Consider the following 18,230-nt stretch of genomic DNA (forward strand, 5'->3'; position numbering starts at 1 on the left):
CCCTAACAGTAAATACTAATAGCAGCCACCCATCCCCATTCGTTCTGACCAACAGAATATAGCCTCCACACATACAAATACTTTAAGTACCACAACTACTCCCAAACCACTGGAGCAGGAGAGTAGTAAAACACACCCAATTTTGAACTATTAGCTGAGAGCAAAAAAATTTTTAAAGCAATGATGTTTTAGAGTTAGTATAAAAAATCAAAAAAGGGATCAGATTTAATAGCAAATTCTTGAAACACTGTGTTTATATTTGGTTTATTTCCTTTGAAATTTCTAGATTAGGCCATAAGATTCTTTGCTTCAGGGTAAAAAAGAAAAAAAATGGTGGTAGGAAGGTATATAATACTAATTAATCTCTCTCTCTAACCTGAAAGACTGAAAGGTAAAACTCTTAAACTTTCAATTTCATATAATAGGAAATAAAGACAATTCAGAGAAAGAGAAAATAAGGCATAAAGGAAAAGTAAAATTTTCTCATCTATGGCAGCAAATAATCTGTCATCAATGTGAGTTCTAAATAATAAAGCATTCATGGTTTGAAAAGTATTATGCAGAGAAAATTAATAAAGCTTTATTTCCTTCTTATAAAGAAAAACCCTATCAAAATATTTAAAAATTAAATAATCTTAAGAGATTTTAAGCAATCTGTTATGAAAAAATATTTAACACTGATTTTTAAAAACTATTTTAACTCCTACTAACCATTATGACTCAAATTTGACATATATTGTTACACTGTCAAAAAGTACCTCAATGTATCTTTAAATGTAATACAGTTATCGTGTAATTTATATAAATCTAAAAACCTCAATGGAAAAGAACCAGCCTATATAATACTGTGAAGATATGCTGAAAATAAATTTACACTAATAATATGATTTAAACATTTTTAATCAAGAGAAGATGAAAGTAGTTTTAAAAGAGCAAGTTATTACATTATTTATAATTAAGTAATTTTTTCCCCAGAATGCCTTCACTGATAGGCAGTCCATTCTGTATTCACGATCCTGACATCCTCCTTATTGGGTGACACTGCTGTCTCCCCAGCCCTGGAGCAGAACTCAACTAACTTTCCCTCTAGTATCTAGCAGCATGCCAGCCATATAGCAGCTATTAAGGAAATACCTATAAATACCAAGACATTAATAATTCAACAATTTACAAAATAAGAAGGAAATAAGCTCTAGCATAGAAATTACTAATATAGTCATAAATACTATAAAAATGTTGTGTTAATATGGATGCTATACATAAAACGAGAGAATCTCTGAGCAAAGATGTGCTCAAAAATTTATCAACAAAAATGTGTTTCAAAAATACTTGGAGTTCTTATCATTTTTTAAGTAAAAGACATCAAAGTAAAACTACATTAGGACAACTCATGAAAATTACCTCAATGTCATCATCAACAAACATTTAGATGAAGTGTTCGGATATCATTTACTTGGTATAATATTGTTTCATTTTGTGGTAGGAATCATGATAAACAGGGTATAGAGTTTAATTTAAAGATGTCAGTGAATATTATAAATAATTAATAAGTAATCATTAAGAGAAAATATTATCATTATCAAAATAATCCAAGTACCAACTATGGATACAATATTCTTATATTCATATACATTTAGTAAGTGTTACCTAACATAGTATGATTATGATACCGTCACCTTGTAAAGATGCTATCACAACATGGTTAACTTAAAAATACATGTTTTATTCCTTTCCATTCCTCAAAAGCAATATTAAGAAATCTAAGTTCAAATTAGCTTAAAATATGTCCAATTATGAAAATTTATTTGATGTTCATGAAAATCTGTAAAGGTTGCATCATGTGAGGAATATGTTTAAACATACAATATATGACAGTATTGTCTTAGCTTTAAAATAAGATCATCCAAGGAGAAAGTATTATAAGTAACATTCACTACAGGATGTTTGTGTGCACATGCGTGTGTAAATGAAAAACGAGATCATATACCTTTCTTTTGTTCCGGGATCCTGAGTTGTTCCAAGCTGGTAAAGAATATCTATCGTAGAGTCAGAAGAAAGTCCATTCAGTCTTCCAAAAAGTAAAGGGCTATTTAAATCTTGCAACAAAGAATCAAAGAAAAAGGTTGCTAAATAGGCAAATTGGGGATGGGAAGATTTGTTTTAATTTAATTATTCATTAGAATAAGGCTACTATAAATTCTACCAACAAGAAAAAACAAACTTCAAAAATAATGAAGTCATACGGAAATTAATTTCTGAAACAGAGTTCATTACAGAGATCACAGAGTTCAACTGCTGTTACTTTGCAGACATGTAAAAATTAAAGTATCAAAGTTAATTAACTTTGTCACCTGTAGGATCACTGCCTGATGCTGCACAATTCCTCAGGAGAATGTCGATAAGCTTCAGGCCAATTCTAGTGGACTGCAGTCCTATCTTTACAAGCACAACCTCAATGTTGGGTGAATGCATTCCACAGTACGGAGACATCAATAAGGCAGCACAAGTCTGTAGCAGATTAGCAGTAGGTGCAGCTGCACTTGCCATCATTCCTTCCAGATCACTTATGTGCGTAAGGCAATGATGTAATAACCGTAACCATCCAATACTGAAATACACAACACAAAATGACTTGTATGGTAAATACAGGTAGCTCAAATTATCTCAGGGGCAGAACAGAACTTTTTAAACATCAGCTTATTGTGTTTCATAAGTAGCCTTAATTAATCTAAAAAAACATGTTTTAGAATGCTGCAAAATCAATAATTGAACACATAGTAAGTTTCCCCTATGATACAACATTAGGACTTAAGTGTTCATAGCATTTAGAAACTATATGCTTGCTTTTTAAAAAGACATCAGCCAGGAATCTGGTTTTAAACATATGCATATTTATATATAATACAAATTGATTACTATAATAAACATGTAAAACTGTAAAGTCTTAATACTTTCAGAATAAAAAAGAAATCTTGATTTTTTTTTTTTTTTTAAGAGGGAGGGTCTTGCCATATTGCCCAGGCACAAACTTCTGACCTCAAGCTATCCTCCCACCTCAGCCTATTCATTAGCTAGGACTACAGGTGTGAGCCACCACACCTGGCTAATTTTTAAAAATGTTTTTTAGAGATAAGGTCTCACTATGTGGCCCAGGCTGGTCTCAAACTCCTGGCCTCAAGTGATTCTCTGCCTCAGCCTCCCAAGTAGCTGTAACTACATGTGCAAGCAATAAAACCCATCTACAAAATTATCAACTATCAAAATTTATCATAAAAATTTTGATTAAAGGATATATTAAGGTTCTGGTTTGTTTGGTTCAGATATAATCTTCCTGTTAACTGACACTTAGGAATTACCATATACATGTAGGTGGTCCCTGTTTCTAAGATCAGTTGGTACGGTTCAGACGAACTGGTTATAGGTATTTGGGAATCCCTAAAATCTAAATAATTCCTATAATCCCTATAATCATTGGTTATATAATCCCTGTTATATAATCCCTACAGTCCCTATAATCATTGACTATGATCCAAAAAATTAGTACCTACACTCCCACACAGTGTGGATCATATCACAGATAAAACATACATAAATCTCAATTTTAATCAGCCTCAGGGTTGTGCTTCCAGAAAAGTGTCTCTATTACATCTAATAAAATTATGTTACATTGATACCTATGGAACAAAGAACTTCCTAAGACCTAAAAACGAAAAAAATCCACAGAATGAATAATTTCAAGAAAAGCATAGAAAGCTTTTTTAAGAATGAGAAATAAAACATACCTTGTTTTGGATACCTGATCTTCAGATGGAAGAAAGGGATTATTAACTGTTGCTGAAGAAGTGGTACCAAATGCGGTGAGGCCCAATAATTTAATTTGTGAAAGGCCTAATGTGCTGGCATCTCGTGGACGATGTAGTCTAAGGCAGACGGCAGAAGCCACTTCGGCTTTCACAAGCTGAATTTTTATATAGGTGAGACCACTTGTGACAACAGGAGTGGACAAAGGTAGCATATTTACTCCATCTGCACTTACTTCAACAGACACTGAGGATGGGCAGGCTATAGGAAGAGAAAATTGAACAATCACAAAAGAAAAAGTGAACTCTACAGAGTTCTCTATAGATAAAAATCCCAGTAAAACAGTTGCTTTCAGTTATATTCATTATGAATTGGTAAAAAGAAAATTTATATACCAAATCATACTTTGCCAATGACTTTTATCACAATTAATTTTGGAGATGCTTTCTATTAAATAAAATATTTAATCCACAATACAAATTGTACTTGAACATTCTAACATTCGCCTAAAAAAAAGAGTAACTGAAGACATGCAATCCACATGTACTTGATGTTCCCCAAGGAAAAAAAAGCCAATTAGGCAATTACTTTACCATTTCTACTTTACTCAAAATTATCACGGACAAAATGGAATTATCATTAATATGTTATAACATACTTTCAAAATAATTTGAGCAACACAGTTGTAATAAAAAATGGTGTTCTGGCTGGCGAGGTGGCTCACACCTGTAATCCTAACACACTGGAAGGCTGAGGTGGGAGAACTATTTGAGGCCAGGAGTTCGGGACCAGCCTGAGCAAGAGTGAGACCCTGCTCCACAAAAAACAGAAAAATTAGCTGGGTGTGGTGGCTCATGCCTATAGTTCCAGCTACTCCGGAGACTGAGGCAGGCAGGAGTTTGAGGTTTCAGCGAGCTGTGATGCCACTGCACTCTAGCCCTGGTGACAGAGCAAGGCTCTGTCTCAAAAATAGATAGATAGATAGACAGATAGATAGACAAACGTTTTTTCACCAACTGATTACTTCACTACTACCATACTGCAATGTTGTTAAACATTGAGTTTGAACTCACAGATGAGTTTAAAAATTGTTCTCACCTCTAATCTCCTATTTCCCTTTCAAATTGACCCAAACATCCACAAGAAATTTTCTGAAAATCAATTCTTGCTAAAATTTAAGGAGTAATCAAGGAAGTAACAACTGGCAGCTACTACAGGAAAATTACTTCTTCCTAGCATAACATGGTAGCCCATATAATAAATGTATCCATCAACTTAAACACCTTTTGAAATTTGGTCTTAATTTTAACTTTAATGGTAAAATTAGGAAGTAACCTTGACTATATGCCAACTACATGGCACATGGTTTATACTGATAACTAGACAAGTCACATCAATTTTTAAATTTAATTTTCAAAACCCTTTGAGGAAAATATTATCACATTTTATACGAGCAGACACAGGAAAAGTGATTAAGCAATCCACATTCCCACAAAAAACAAACGAGACACTTTATATGCAAGCCTATGTTTGATTCTAAAGACTGTTATTTTTACTACAGCAGAATATATCTTCAATTTCTGCTCAAATCCAATAATAAAACCAAACTTTTAAATCAAGTACACTTAAGTAAGGACTGCTTAAACCACAACAGAGTTTCCCTTTCTAATATGCTTCCTATCTCAATCCCCATGTGCAAAATCTAGCAATTTTCAAAAGCTACCATATACATGAACCACTCCCCTTTGCTTTCCAAATAAATCTCTTCAACATTTTAGATTCTTCCCAAAGTCTAAATGTTGACTTATATTTTGCATTTTAATACAGTTATTTTTTGACCTATTATAAAACACTTTTCTTTCTACCTTTACATTAATTCTATCTTTTTTTTTTAATCTCAGTAGTGTGAACTCCACAACTAATTAAGATACAAAATACAACTTGCAAGTCTACTCTTGAAAGTAAGTAGAAAAAAATTTCTTCTTCCAAATACGGCAGAAACCTACAAAATTACACATAACTCCTCATCCAATTATTGGGTGACATCTGATAGCAGTGAGAATCAATGAACATAAATTTAACAATTGCAACAGTTCTGTAAAAATTATAATTGTACTGAACTTGAGACCATAAAATATAAAATACTTCACATTATTTAAGAATACTTGAAATAGTTCTTGCTCTTAATCTATAACGTATTTTCTAAAAATTATTTTTAATTATTTACCTTATAAAATTTAATAAAATATATTCAATGAACATGCACCAAATGAATGACACAATATTACAATAAAATTATGTAATAAAAATATTACAAATTTAAAAATCACATTCATATAGTCAAAGTATTATAATAAAAAATTTTTTCACAGAGGGAGTTATCTTCTGGAGGAGTAGAGGGTCAGACACACAAATAAATCAACGCTTACTTCCCCTTTACAGTGCAAGGACTGAGGAGCAGGCTGAAAAACTAATCTAGCTAGCCATGAGTGTATAAATGAACTAATTTCAGTTTACTACTATAGCTTAACAAATTTGGGAGAAAGGAAAGACAAAGTAATAGATAACTGGGATAGATATCCAAACAAATCTATTTATTTGAGGATAACAGCTATGTCATTTCATTTTGTGGGAAATGACTTGGTGGTAGTGTTAAATATTCCACTAAAAACTATTCAAAAATCACACAATCTGGTAATCATAACTAAGTATATCACTGCTTGCTAAATATTTTTCTCATTTTCAAATATTTCTAAATTATATTCTTATGATGGTTCTTTATAAAATACTACTCACTTGCAAGAGATGCAAGGTGAGGTTGGATATGTATCTCTTTAAGAAGCACTGCTGCAGGAAGGTGAATGGTAAGGTCGCACCAAGCCTCCTCTGGTAGAAAGATGTAGGACCATGCAGCAGAGCGAGCTCTTCTATGTGGAGGTGTAGCCTGCAAAAGCACTTCAGCTGGTTGGGCAGTAGGACTGCTAGATGTGATTGTACCTGGAGATGATATTTTAAATAAAATAAGAACTTGCAAAAAAAATGCAATAAAGCATTAAGAAATAGTCAAATCATACTAATTAAACTAGGAAAATTTACTGAAAACATAAACATCTGATGCTATTAAAATAATCATCTTTATTCTAAGATGTTAATGTCTAGGATGTTTATGAATTAGAAATAAGAAAAATATAAAAAGAAACTCTGTAGGCTGGAAAAAGGAGTAAATATCTAAATTCGAAACACTTTCTAAAGATAGTATCAGTTAAGAAGGAAAAAGTCATTTCAATACAATTAATATTTAAAAGGAAAACTGACATAAGAATCTCTAGTTTCATAAATTGTGTTTAAACTTAAAAATAAAAGGAAACTTTATTGCTAAAGAACCGTTAAAACATTCTTTCTAATGAGTAGCATGTTTTGACATCCACTACCTTTAAATTCAACAGTTTGTAATTAAAACGTTAACAGTATGTCATCATCAACTTACTTCAACAACTAATTTCGCTTCACAGCAGTGAAGAAGCAAAACAAATTCACACCAGTAAGAGTTAATAACACTTTTCTTACCCAGGGGTGCAAAGTTATGGATCCCTTCTGCATTGTCAGGCTCAGAAGCTAGTATTCTTGTTTTCAAAGTGCTGTCAACAGCTTTATTCGGACCAGAATCAAGAAATTTCATAATAGTAGATACCATACTTCTTGCAGTGTTCACAATAGCCCTTGTACTAGTAACCATATTGTTGCATATGAGCTGAACACCACCTAAATTTACAAAGAATATGAAATGACAATTACCTTAGGATACATGGTTCAATATCAAGAGTCAACTTTCACAAAAGAATACAAAAATGAGAATATAATGTACTATCACATGATTATACTTAAATAATAGATTTCGGAATTTTATCTTACCCATATCGTGAAATGCTTTCAAGGCATCACTAGTATCCAACACTCTCAAAATGAACCACAATAACGGCTCAGATAACTGGCAAGTAGCAAGAGAGCCCTAAAAAATTAAATATGCATATTGTTATATCTTCCTATGAATAAGGACTACTAAAATTCTTAGTGCATGTAATATTCCTTTATAGTTAATTTTTGCAAATTCAGTCTGCCAAAATACACGAAATCAGAAAGGAAGAGAAGTATCTCCTCTCTGATACTCAGAGTAGTTTTTAAAGCATTTGTCTTCACCTATTATCATTTTTTACATTAATGTGCATTTATGCTGTTTTCCACTAGATGCTAATTTTATTTAAAACTTGAACATTTTCAAATGTCTTTGTATTTTCCAATAGAGAAATAAATATATTCAACAAATATTTAAGAAAATGATAATTATATACTGACATTAAAAAGACTAAGAAATTGTTTTAAAATCTGCATTTCAAAACAGTATATGGACTATAAAGTAATATAATCAAACTGGCTCCTAAAATTTCATTTTTAAAAAGGAACTATAAAAAGCAAAAATTCTCTTATTTTTCTTTCTAAATTACACTAATCCCTTCTAACTGAAAGAAAGCTAAATATGCAACATAAATTGTAAGAAAATACTCATATTAAATTTTCTTATAGAACATCTTGGTATTCCACTATGCTATTTTTTGGGAAAAGAAAAGATCTACTTCTTGGGATTACAGAAAGAAATCTAAAATTTAAGAACACATTAAATGCTTTATTCTTATATTACTGTGGTGATCTTTGAAAATACCACTTCAAGGAAACTTAACTGTGCAACTTTTATTAATAATCCGTAGCCCTTACCTACTGATGCTTTTCACTGTCCAACATATAAGATGAATACACCTATTTATCTCTGTCCTATATATAATTCTCTATTTGTGCTGCCAGAAATCTATTTAAATTACCGCAAATGTTGCTGGCTTGAACTTACTTGTCTGCCCATATACCCACAGGCCATGTAGGTTAAAATCGGCTGCAGCATCATGTGGACCGTAGAAGCTTTTTTACTAAGGGTTGTCAATATAGTAAATAATCCATCCCCAACAGATATGGCATCTAACCCACCATGAAAGTTTTCATGTTTAGTGAGATGTAACCCACTTGCCCCTAATAAAAATAAAAGATTATACATTTTAAAAAAGTGTATCCTTAAAGAACAATAATAATTAAAATAGACTTTAAAGAGTCATTTTTTTTTTCCCCCAAAACCACTTAAGGATGAGTACATAATAGCTGTAAACAAACACATACATACACACACCCCTCCATCCACCCGGTCACGCCACCCCCTGGAGATGAAAATATCTATAACATTCAGTACAGCATGTTTTTTGGATATCTTCTTACATGAGATGATTGATAACAAAAAAAATGAATGTTCTCTGTTATATGACTGAGGGAATATCACTCTATATACTGCTATATATCAAGAAGAAAGGAAATGAAGAGAAAAATAAGTGATTTGCTATGTCACTATACTGCAAAACATCCAATCAAAAAGAAAACACGGCTGTTTCCCATACACTGACAAAGAAAGAAATACCAGCAGATAAAAACAGATCAGAAACGGATTTTGTCACAATTTACTGAAGTTCAATTATTTTAAAAATTTAATGCAATGTATTAGCTTTCAAATAGGTAGAAATGTTAAGCAACAATATATAAACAATATACAAACTTCACTGATATATGTCATAGAAAGTTTGAATAAAGTTTTATATTTCATTGTTAAAATGTGAACAAATAAATCTTACTGGTCTGTATTATAAAATTTGAAAAGAAATTCTTCATCTTGAAACATTAAAGATGCTTGGGTATAAATTATAATACCTAACTCATGAGATTGATCTTTCTATTAATTGACTAAAAGTTACTTTGTTAGTATTTTCTAATACTTTTTATTGAAATTGACACAAATTTTTCAATATTTTACTTTCATTTATTAACTGAAGTCATTCTGTCAATCACAATAAGAACTTTATGATAAAGTAGTTTTATACTACAAAGGAAAATGAATCCATATATTGTTAAAGAAAACAGGTATAGTACTAGAAACAAGTGTAAGATTAACATTCTCAATACATACCAATTATCATTGCCATGGCACTGCTATTACACAGGCCCAGAGCAGATAAAATCTGGCTCATAATCTGTTGGTTGGCTAAGACTAAGTCGGCAACATATGCGGGTGATCCTTGAATACTGGTACTGCTTCCATTGCCATCTTTGCCTCCTGAGACTTTTTCTTCATCTGAAACACTATCTGTCGTATTGGTGGTCACAGACACTCTTGCACTGTATTCCCTATTGCCTGAAAGAGGCAGCTGTACTAAAATGTTAACAAGTTTTAACAAATCAAACATAAGTTGATCTCTTGTCATTTCGCCACAAACTGCTTTCGCATCACCTGGACGAATGAGGTTGGCAAATAGTCCCCCAAAGCATGCTCGAGCGCCCACGGAGCTATCTGATCCACTTCTGGACACTACTTTGTCTGAGCAAGTGATATAGTGGTGCACTAAAAATGTGACAGATTCAATCACAGCAGAAATGGTACTAACTGAAACAACTTCAAAATTCTGCTCCAGAGTGAATTCTAAGAGCTTCACTTGGGCATCAAGAGGTCCTTGGCCTGTCTGGAAAGCACCCCTGCAAATGGGAGAGATTAAAAATTAAACCATTTTAAGTAGTTGTCAAACGAGTAACCACCACAATATAAGACATCTAAATAATAATTAAACTCTTGATATTCTTTATTTCATTTGGTAGCTAACAGTTTCCATCTCTTCGGGAGCTCTTATTCTTTCCTCCACCATTTTATACAAACTCAAAAACAACTTCTCTTCCGAATAGAAAACTAAGGGACAAATAAAAAGCAAAGAAGTAATTTTGAAGATCCAGACTAAAATAAGCCAAAGTCACAGGGCACTGTGATGGAATGAGCTCTAATTTGTTACATTCTCAAACGATGCTATCATAAACATTCCCTACTGATTTGATTTTCAAAAATTAAGATTCAATCAAATCTTTCTTATGCATTGAAATTGAATGCTCTCAAATTCTGCTTATGCCTAAGATACAGAAAGCTGGAAAGAGGATCATCCCCAACTGAAAAATTAGAAAAGGCTAAATTAACTTAAAAGTTGAAACTTTTCTTAAACCCATTAGACAGCTGAAGTCACAGGATAACCAAAAAAGCTTGAAAAAGACAGGCACCCCCGCAAGGAGGTAGAACGTGAGCACTGGCTTTATTGTGGCAGAAAATGGGAAGAAGAGACACTGGCAATGTACAAATGGGCAAGGAGAATTCACCTGAAATATTTTTTATATTGCTTCTTGCTTCTCTTGGTTTAAAAAAAAAAAAATTGCTGAAGGCTGATAGGGTGATAATACACTCCTTACACACTCACAGGAGCCCTCCCCAGCCCCTGAACACCATGCTTTATGCATCTATTCCATTTGGCTGTTCCTGAGTTGTGTATTTTTTATAATAAACTAGAAAATGTAAGTAAAGTGCTTTTCCTGAGTTCTGTGAGTCATTCTAATGAATTATTGAACCTGAGGAGGGAGTTGTGAGAACCCCCAAACTCACAGCCAACTTGGACAGAAGTATGGGTAACTTGGAGACCCAGCACTTGCCCAGGTAGTAAGGGCAGTCTTGTGGGACTGACCCCTTAAACCTGTGCAGTCTGATGCTCAGGTAGTGTCAGGATAGTATCGCAAGGATACCTAGTTGGTACTGAAAAACCAAAGAGCTGGTGTTGGCAAAGATACCACATATTTGTCATCAGGGGAAAAAACCCTCAAATACCATTAGCAGTTTCCCACCAATGTAGAACAGGAAATGCCATCCTGCACAGAAATGGCCAAAGATACGAGGCAAAGCTTGGCGGAGACAAATTTTTTGTTTTTGTTTTCAAAAAGAATCACTGAGAAAGCCTCACCTCTGAGGCCCAATCACAGAGAGCCTGTCAAAAACCAAGGCAGCACCAGAATATCAGGGAACACTTGCCACCACTAAGAGCCTAGCAAACACTGAGAAACAAGCAATAGCAGTTGACTGCTGGAGGTGGTGCCATAGAGATTCTCTCGGTAGTACAGATGTATAAAGGAGGAACAAAAGCTGAGGATGGAACAAGAACATTGGAAATAACCCTTCTGTATCCTAGCCCCTACTGAAGCAGAGGGTAAAATAGGTAAAAATTGAAGTCAATGTCATATGAAAGGTAACCATAGCAACAACAAAACTTGAACCTAGCTCAACTTCTAAGAAGAGCAACTCAAATCCTCACACTAATCACCAACCAGAAGCGGCAGGACTATTTCCAAGTATAATACTATTTTCTTCCATTGTCTAATAGAAATCTGACTGTCTAAAGTAAAAAATGGTTGCAATGTATTATGTGTTTACAAAATATGTAAAACATAACAACAACTATGTCGCGGAAGATGGGAGAAAGAAATTGGAACTACCCTGTCATAAGTTCTGACATTATACATAAGTGGAATAATAATATTTGAAAGTAGATTATGATGAAACGAAGATGCATATTATAAAGCTAGGGCAACCACTATTTTAAAAATTTTAGTTACAAATAATAAGTCAATAGTGGAAATAAAATTATCAAAACTTTAATTCAAAAGTCAGCCCCCAAAAAAGATTTTTTAAAAGTAACAAATAGATGAAATAAATAGAAAACTGGCAAAATGTCAATTTTAAGCCAGCATACCAATAATTACATTAAATGTTAGTAGTCTAAAGAGACCAATTCTACAGATATTGTCAAATTCTTATGCTAGGAAAAAAAGTCTAAAAATCAATGACCTAAGCTAGAAAATATCGAATTAAATTCAAAGAAAGTGAAATGAAGGAAACAGAGCAGAAAGCAATGAAACTGGAAATAAAAAAATTTTTTTAAAGCAATGAAACTATAAGCTGGTTTTTTGAAAATCCCAATACTGATAAACTTCCAGTCAGAATGACCCAAAAAAAGAGAAAAATTACCAATACAAGAAGCAGTCTCACCATATTGATACTATAAAAAACTAAGATGACAATAAGAAAATACTACAAATAATAAATCCAACAACATACATGAAATAACCAACTTCCTTCAAGACACGACCTACCAAGGCTCACCCAAGAAGAAAGAAAAAACCTGAATAATCCTGCATCTATAAAATACCTTAAATATTTTTTGTGCACAAGACAGGTGTGGTGCCTGACACCTGTAATCCTAGCACATTGTGAGGCCAAGGGGGGTAGATCATTTAAGACCAGGAATTCTAGACCAGCCTGGGCAACATGGCAAAACACCGTCTCTACAAAAAACAGAAAAATTAGCTGGGCTTTGTGGCACATGCCTCTGAGTCCCAGCTGCTGGGGAGGCTGAGGCAGAATGATCACTTCAGCCCAGGAGTTTGGGGTTGCAGTGAGCTAGGATGATGCCACTGCACTCTAGGCCAGGCAACAGAGCGAGACATTGTCTCAAAAAAGCAAACAAAAAAAACATGCAAAGAAAACTCTAGGCCCAGGATGATTCAATGGCATATACTATAATACCAAATATTTGAATAAGTAGTAACACAAATTTTAAACAACCTCTTCCAGAGAATAAAAAAGAATATACTCATTTTATGAGGCTTGCATTACCTAGATATAAAAGCCAGAGACATTATAGGAAAAATGCAAACATGCCTTGCAAACACAGATTTGAAAATCATCAACAAAACATTAACTAATTAAATTCAGCAAGATATGAAAAGGATTAATACATAATGACCAAGTGTAACTATCCTGGGATTACACACTGATCAACACTTAAGAAAAAAAATCTAACAGGGCATGGTGGTATGCACCTACACTCCCAACGACTAAGGGGGCTGAGGCAGAAAGAATGCTTGAGCTCAGGAGTTTGAGGCCAGCCTGGGCAACATAGTAAAACCCCATCTCCACATAAAAAAATTTTTTTTAAATCAATGTAATTCACAATATGAACAGACTAAAAAAGAAACAACATATGATCATTTCAATAGATGCAGGGAAACATTTGACAAAATCTAAGAGACATTCACGATTTTTTTTTTCAAGTCTTTGCAAGTTAGGAACAAACTGGAACCTCCTCAACTTATTATCAGGAATCTAAAAAAGAATCTATAGCTAGTAACGTATCTAACTGTGAAAGATTGAATGTTTCACAAGATTAGAAAGACAATAAATTTAGAAATATGCACTGGAAAGGAAGAAGAGAAACAGTCTTTATTCTCTGGCAACATGGCTGTATAGAAAGAAAATCCTGTATAAGCTGTAACTCTGACCAAATTGATCTATGGATTGATGCAATCTTGATCAAAATCCAGCAGGAATTATTTTGGGAGGAAATCTATAAGCTGATTCTAAAATTTATGTGGCTAAGTAAAGGAATTAAAATAGTCAAAACAATTCCAAAAATAAAAACCAAAGATGAAAAACCTACACTGCTAGATTTCAAGAAGTACATTAAGGGCACCAAGACTAAAGAATAGATACAAACATCAATTCCATATAATAGGAGCACACAAACAGACCAAAACAAATATGGTTGATTGATATTTGAAAAAATTACAAAGGGAATTCAATGAAAAAAGGATAGTATTTTCACAAAATGATATAGGAACAACTGAAAACCCATAAGCCAAAACAAACAAACAAATAAATGCACACAAAATTACAGCCCAAAAGCAAAAAATAACAAAACTGAATGTAAAACACAAAATTGTCAAATTTCTACAAGAAAATAGAGGGGATAATCTGTGTGGCCTTGGGTGAAGAAAAGATTTCTTTATGAAGCAAAAATAATTATACACAAAAGAAAAAACTGACAATTTAGATTTCATCTATAATTTTTAAATTTCTGCTTTTTGAAAATACTATTAAGAAAATGATAATATCTGCAAAACATTCAACTGATAAAACGGAATGCCTGCTTTATATTAAGAGTGGGTATTTCGTTTCAGTGCATATAATAAATAATATCATTAATCTAACTGAAGAGCTGCTGGTTCTTTAACAGGATACCAGACACTTTCTTAAAAATATCTCCATTTTAAAAGATTGGATGTAACTAAACTAAAAATAAGACTAATATTCCTTTAGAAAATGTTAGAGTAAATGTATTGAAGTTTCATGTGAAAACCTCACTATTGGATAACTCTTCATGGACAGCACTATGTTAAAGCCTACACCTAATAAATATGTTTAGAGTTAAAATAAAAGTCTAGTTAAAAGAAAAATGATAAAAATGGTGACTGATATTTACCTGTCAGCTGGTTTTATTTATGTCATTCAAAATCTCACAAAATCCTCCCTAATGAAGTATGGATAGTGTTTATTTTAATACTGATTTTTTCCAAATGTATTTGTATAAAAACCATAACAGAATGTCCCTGATATCATGAATCTACTCCTTCTTGACACTTCCCTTTTCTGTGTATATTCTCATATACTGTAAATAAATTAAACCACAACCACACTAGTGTTTTAAAATAGCAATAAAGGAAGAAGAAACCACTAGGTATTGGGCATTTTACTACCATTTTTCAAATATTATATACATATTATAAATTTTTATGTTAAATTTTTTTTTTTTTCAAAGAGATAGGGTCTCACTTTGTTGCCCAAGCTGGAGTGCAGTGTCTATTCACAGGCATGACCATAGCTCAGTACTCTGAACTTCTGGGCTCAAGTGATCCTCCCGCCTCAGCCTCCCAATTACCTGGGACTACAGGTGCATAACACCACACCTATCTTATGTTACATTTTATAAACTACACATTGTCCTGTGATTTCTAATAAGTTAATTTTTTAAAAGTTATGTAATATAAAAATGATTTTACTCATTTTTGAATACGTATTTTTGAAATAATTTCAAATGCATTGGCATTTCCACAATGAAATTACATGATAAAGGTAGCAATAGCACCTTTGACTTATTTCTGATATTACTGGGAATTTTTTTACAAACTCAAAACATAACAGATGTTTTGTTCATCGTGTAATCTATCATGCAGTTTTTTAATTGTTGTTTTAAATTAAGTAAGACTGTTTATATTCCATTAAATGTTTTCATCAGTATGGTGGATTGTATAAAATGTCTTACAGAATGATAAAAATGACTATAATATGGATGATACTGAAGCATTAAAGCATTGTAAGAATCAATCCATCATGGTCACAATTTATTCCTTTAATATACTGCCTGATTTGGTTAATAAATTTATTTAAGATTTCTACATGAGATTAGTACATAATTTTCTTTTCTAAGCTATATTTTCCAGGCTTTTTCCAGAATAATTTAACAGCTTCAAAATAAATTTCACCTATTAAGGTTATAATAACTAATCTATGAAATCATTAAAAAGCAAGCCAAGTTTTGACACTGTATTCCTTTCATATTAAAGGGAGTTGAGGAAATTGAGAGAACCATAAACAAATGGAAATAATCAGGAAACACATCAATAAATCCTTCCACTTTAATCCCTACTGTCCTCCTGCTTATCTGTTCCTCAATAAATCCCCAAGCAATGTGTTATGGAAAAGTATATTTGGAAGATTACATGTTACTTCTATATCAGGAACATATGAGTACATCAAAATTTACCTTTCAGTTGAAAGTATGTGAATCAGCTTGAGCAAAAATTCACTGAATATCTGAGGACATGTTGAAGAAAGATGCACTTGTAATCGTGTAAGAAACTCTTGCATAGCTTGTGTAGCTGTAGGACCAACCTGAAGAGAAATGTACACCCACTGAAAACTGTTACATGATAGCATTTACACGATCATTCATTTACAAAGTATCAAGTATAATGTCAAGAGTTTACAAAACACTTCTGAATTGATTTTCATAAATAATCGTATTAATTATCCCATTTCAAAACAAAAGAACTCAGGTGTAGAGAGGTAAAGTCATCTGTAAGAGGCCATGCTTCTAACAACTAGCAGAAAAAGTACTAAAGTTAGTGAAAAACAAAACTAAAAGCTAAAAACAAACAATATCAAGACACAAAAAACTTCTGTCTCAATAATGAAAGAAATAGTAATGAAAACTACCCTAAGTTACCTGAGGTATGTTTTGGAATGTGTTGTTAACACTCCCATATATCATTTTATGTGATCATAAAGGACAAGTCACAAAACCGTGGAAGATTATTGGGGAAAAAACACAATATAAACCCCCAATTATATTGGAGTTAAGCAAAGTTAATTTCTACTACTGAGCACATAAATCCCAGCAATCTTAACTGAACTTCCTATGTAAAACCAAGATTTCAGTAGGAAAGCTTGAGTCTTCAATAACTTTTTAAAAGTCTTTCAAAGTTATTTCCTCCTGCCTTAAAAAAAAAAGGAGGAAAATATATTATTTTTATATACTGCCTTGCTTCCTGACACCTAGCTCTATCACTAACTAGTTGCACAATTATGGGCAATGTAGCTGATGCAAGTTTTCTCACACATAAAATGATGTAATTGGAATTCGTGATCCCAGGATTCCTCTTGTTCCAAACTCAATATAAGTACAGTAACCACTTGATAACACATCTCTGACTCCACCAAAACCCTGTCCCTATCTAACTACAAGTAGTTTCTTCTCCCTCCCTTTTTTCCTTTTCTCACTTATTTTATTATGAACTACAAAATTAGAGTATATTCAATATCAGAGTATGTAAGCTCTATGAAGGCAGAGACTCAGTCTTGGTAAATACTGTATGTCTGGTACCTAAAACTGTACCTAGCACATAGAAGCCTCTTAAATACTGAATAAACGAAACAGAAGGAATGGGACTCTTAAGGAGTAAACAACTACCTTAAAACATATCTAATTCTCTAGATAAGAATTCTAAAATGATAAATTTACAAGATAATCTTGAATAACCTCTGTTAAAAGGATGTTATAAATACTAAATACATTTATATGAAAAGAAATATAATGAAGTAAAAATATTTACATAGAAGCACTACAATGGGCCGGGCGCGGTGGCTCACGCCTGTAATCCTAGCACTCTGGGAGGCCGAGGTGGGCGGATCGTTTGAGCTCAGGAGTTCGAGACCAGCCTGAGCAAGAGCGAGACCCCATCTCTACTAAAAATAGAAAGAAATTATATGGACAGCTAAAAATATATATAGAAAAAATTAGCCGGGCATGGTGGCGCATGCCTGTAGTCCCAGCTACTCGGGAGGCTGAGACAGGAGGATCGCTTGAGCTCAGGAGTTTGAGGTTGCTGTGAGCTAGGCTGACGCCACGGCACTCACTCTAGCCTGGGCAACAGAGTGAGACTCTGTCTCAAAAAAAAAAAAAAAAAAAGAAGCACTACAATGTAGCAAGAAATTAAACTGATTTAAAAAAAACTATAATGAGATAAAAAATGCTTTAAGTCCTGAGTAATAATTTGTTAAATAAAATCATTGATCTCATAAAAGG

The 18,230-nt window shown here is 33.0% G+C and overlaps 1 protein-coding gene across 4 annotated transcripts in view; it reads right to left on the minus strand.

Annotated features, from left to right (window-relative positions):
* The window catches only part of BIRC6 (baculoviral IAP repeat containing 6), a 220,746-nt gene that overhangs the window by 90,825 nt on the left and 111,691 nt on the right, over nucleotides 1-18,230 (minus strand). For all 4 annotated transcript variants that reach the window (XM_069494939.1, XM_069494940.1, XM_069494938.1 and 1 more), the window contains exons 45-53: nucleotides 16,410-16,537; nucleotides 9,857-10,419; nucleotides 8,702-8,877; nucleotides 7,714-7,810; nucleotides 7,369-7,563; nucleotides 6,598-6,798; nucleotides 3,783-4,062; nucleotides 2,352-2,608; nucleotides 1,988-2,096 (exon numbers count right to left, since the gene is read on the minus strand). In XM_069494939.1, coding sequence (XP_069351040.1) covers nucleotides 1,988-2,096; nucleotides 2,352-2,608; nucleotides 3,783-4,062; nucleotides 6,598-6,798; nucleotides 7,369-7,563; nucleotides 7,714-7,810; nucleotides 8,702-8,877; nucleotides 9,857-10,419; nucleotides 16,410-16,537 — 2,006 coding nt within the window. The remainder of the gene's footprint in view (nucleotides 1-1,987; nucleotides 2,097-2,351; nucleotides 2,609-3,782; nucleotides 4,063-6,597; nucleotides 6,799-7,368; nucleotides 7,564-7,713; nucleotides 7,811-8,701; nucleotides 8,878-9,856; nucleotides 10,420-16,409; nucleotides 16,538-18,230) is intronic.

Source organism: Eulemur rufifrons, chromosome 19 (genome assembly GCF_041146395.1).
Source record: "Eulemur rufifrons isolate Redbay chromosome 19, OSU_ERuf_1, whole genome shotgun sequence".
Classification (NCBI taxonomy): domain Eukaryota; kingdom Metazoa; phylum Chordata; class Mammalia; order Primates; family Lemuridae; genus Eulemur; species Eulemur rufifrons.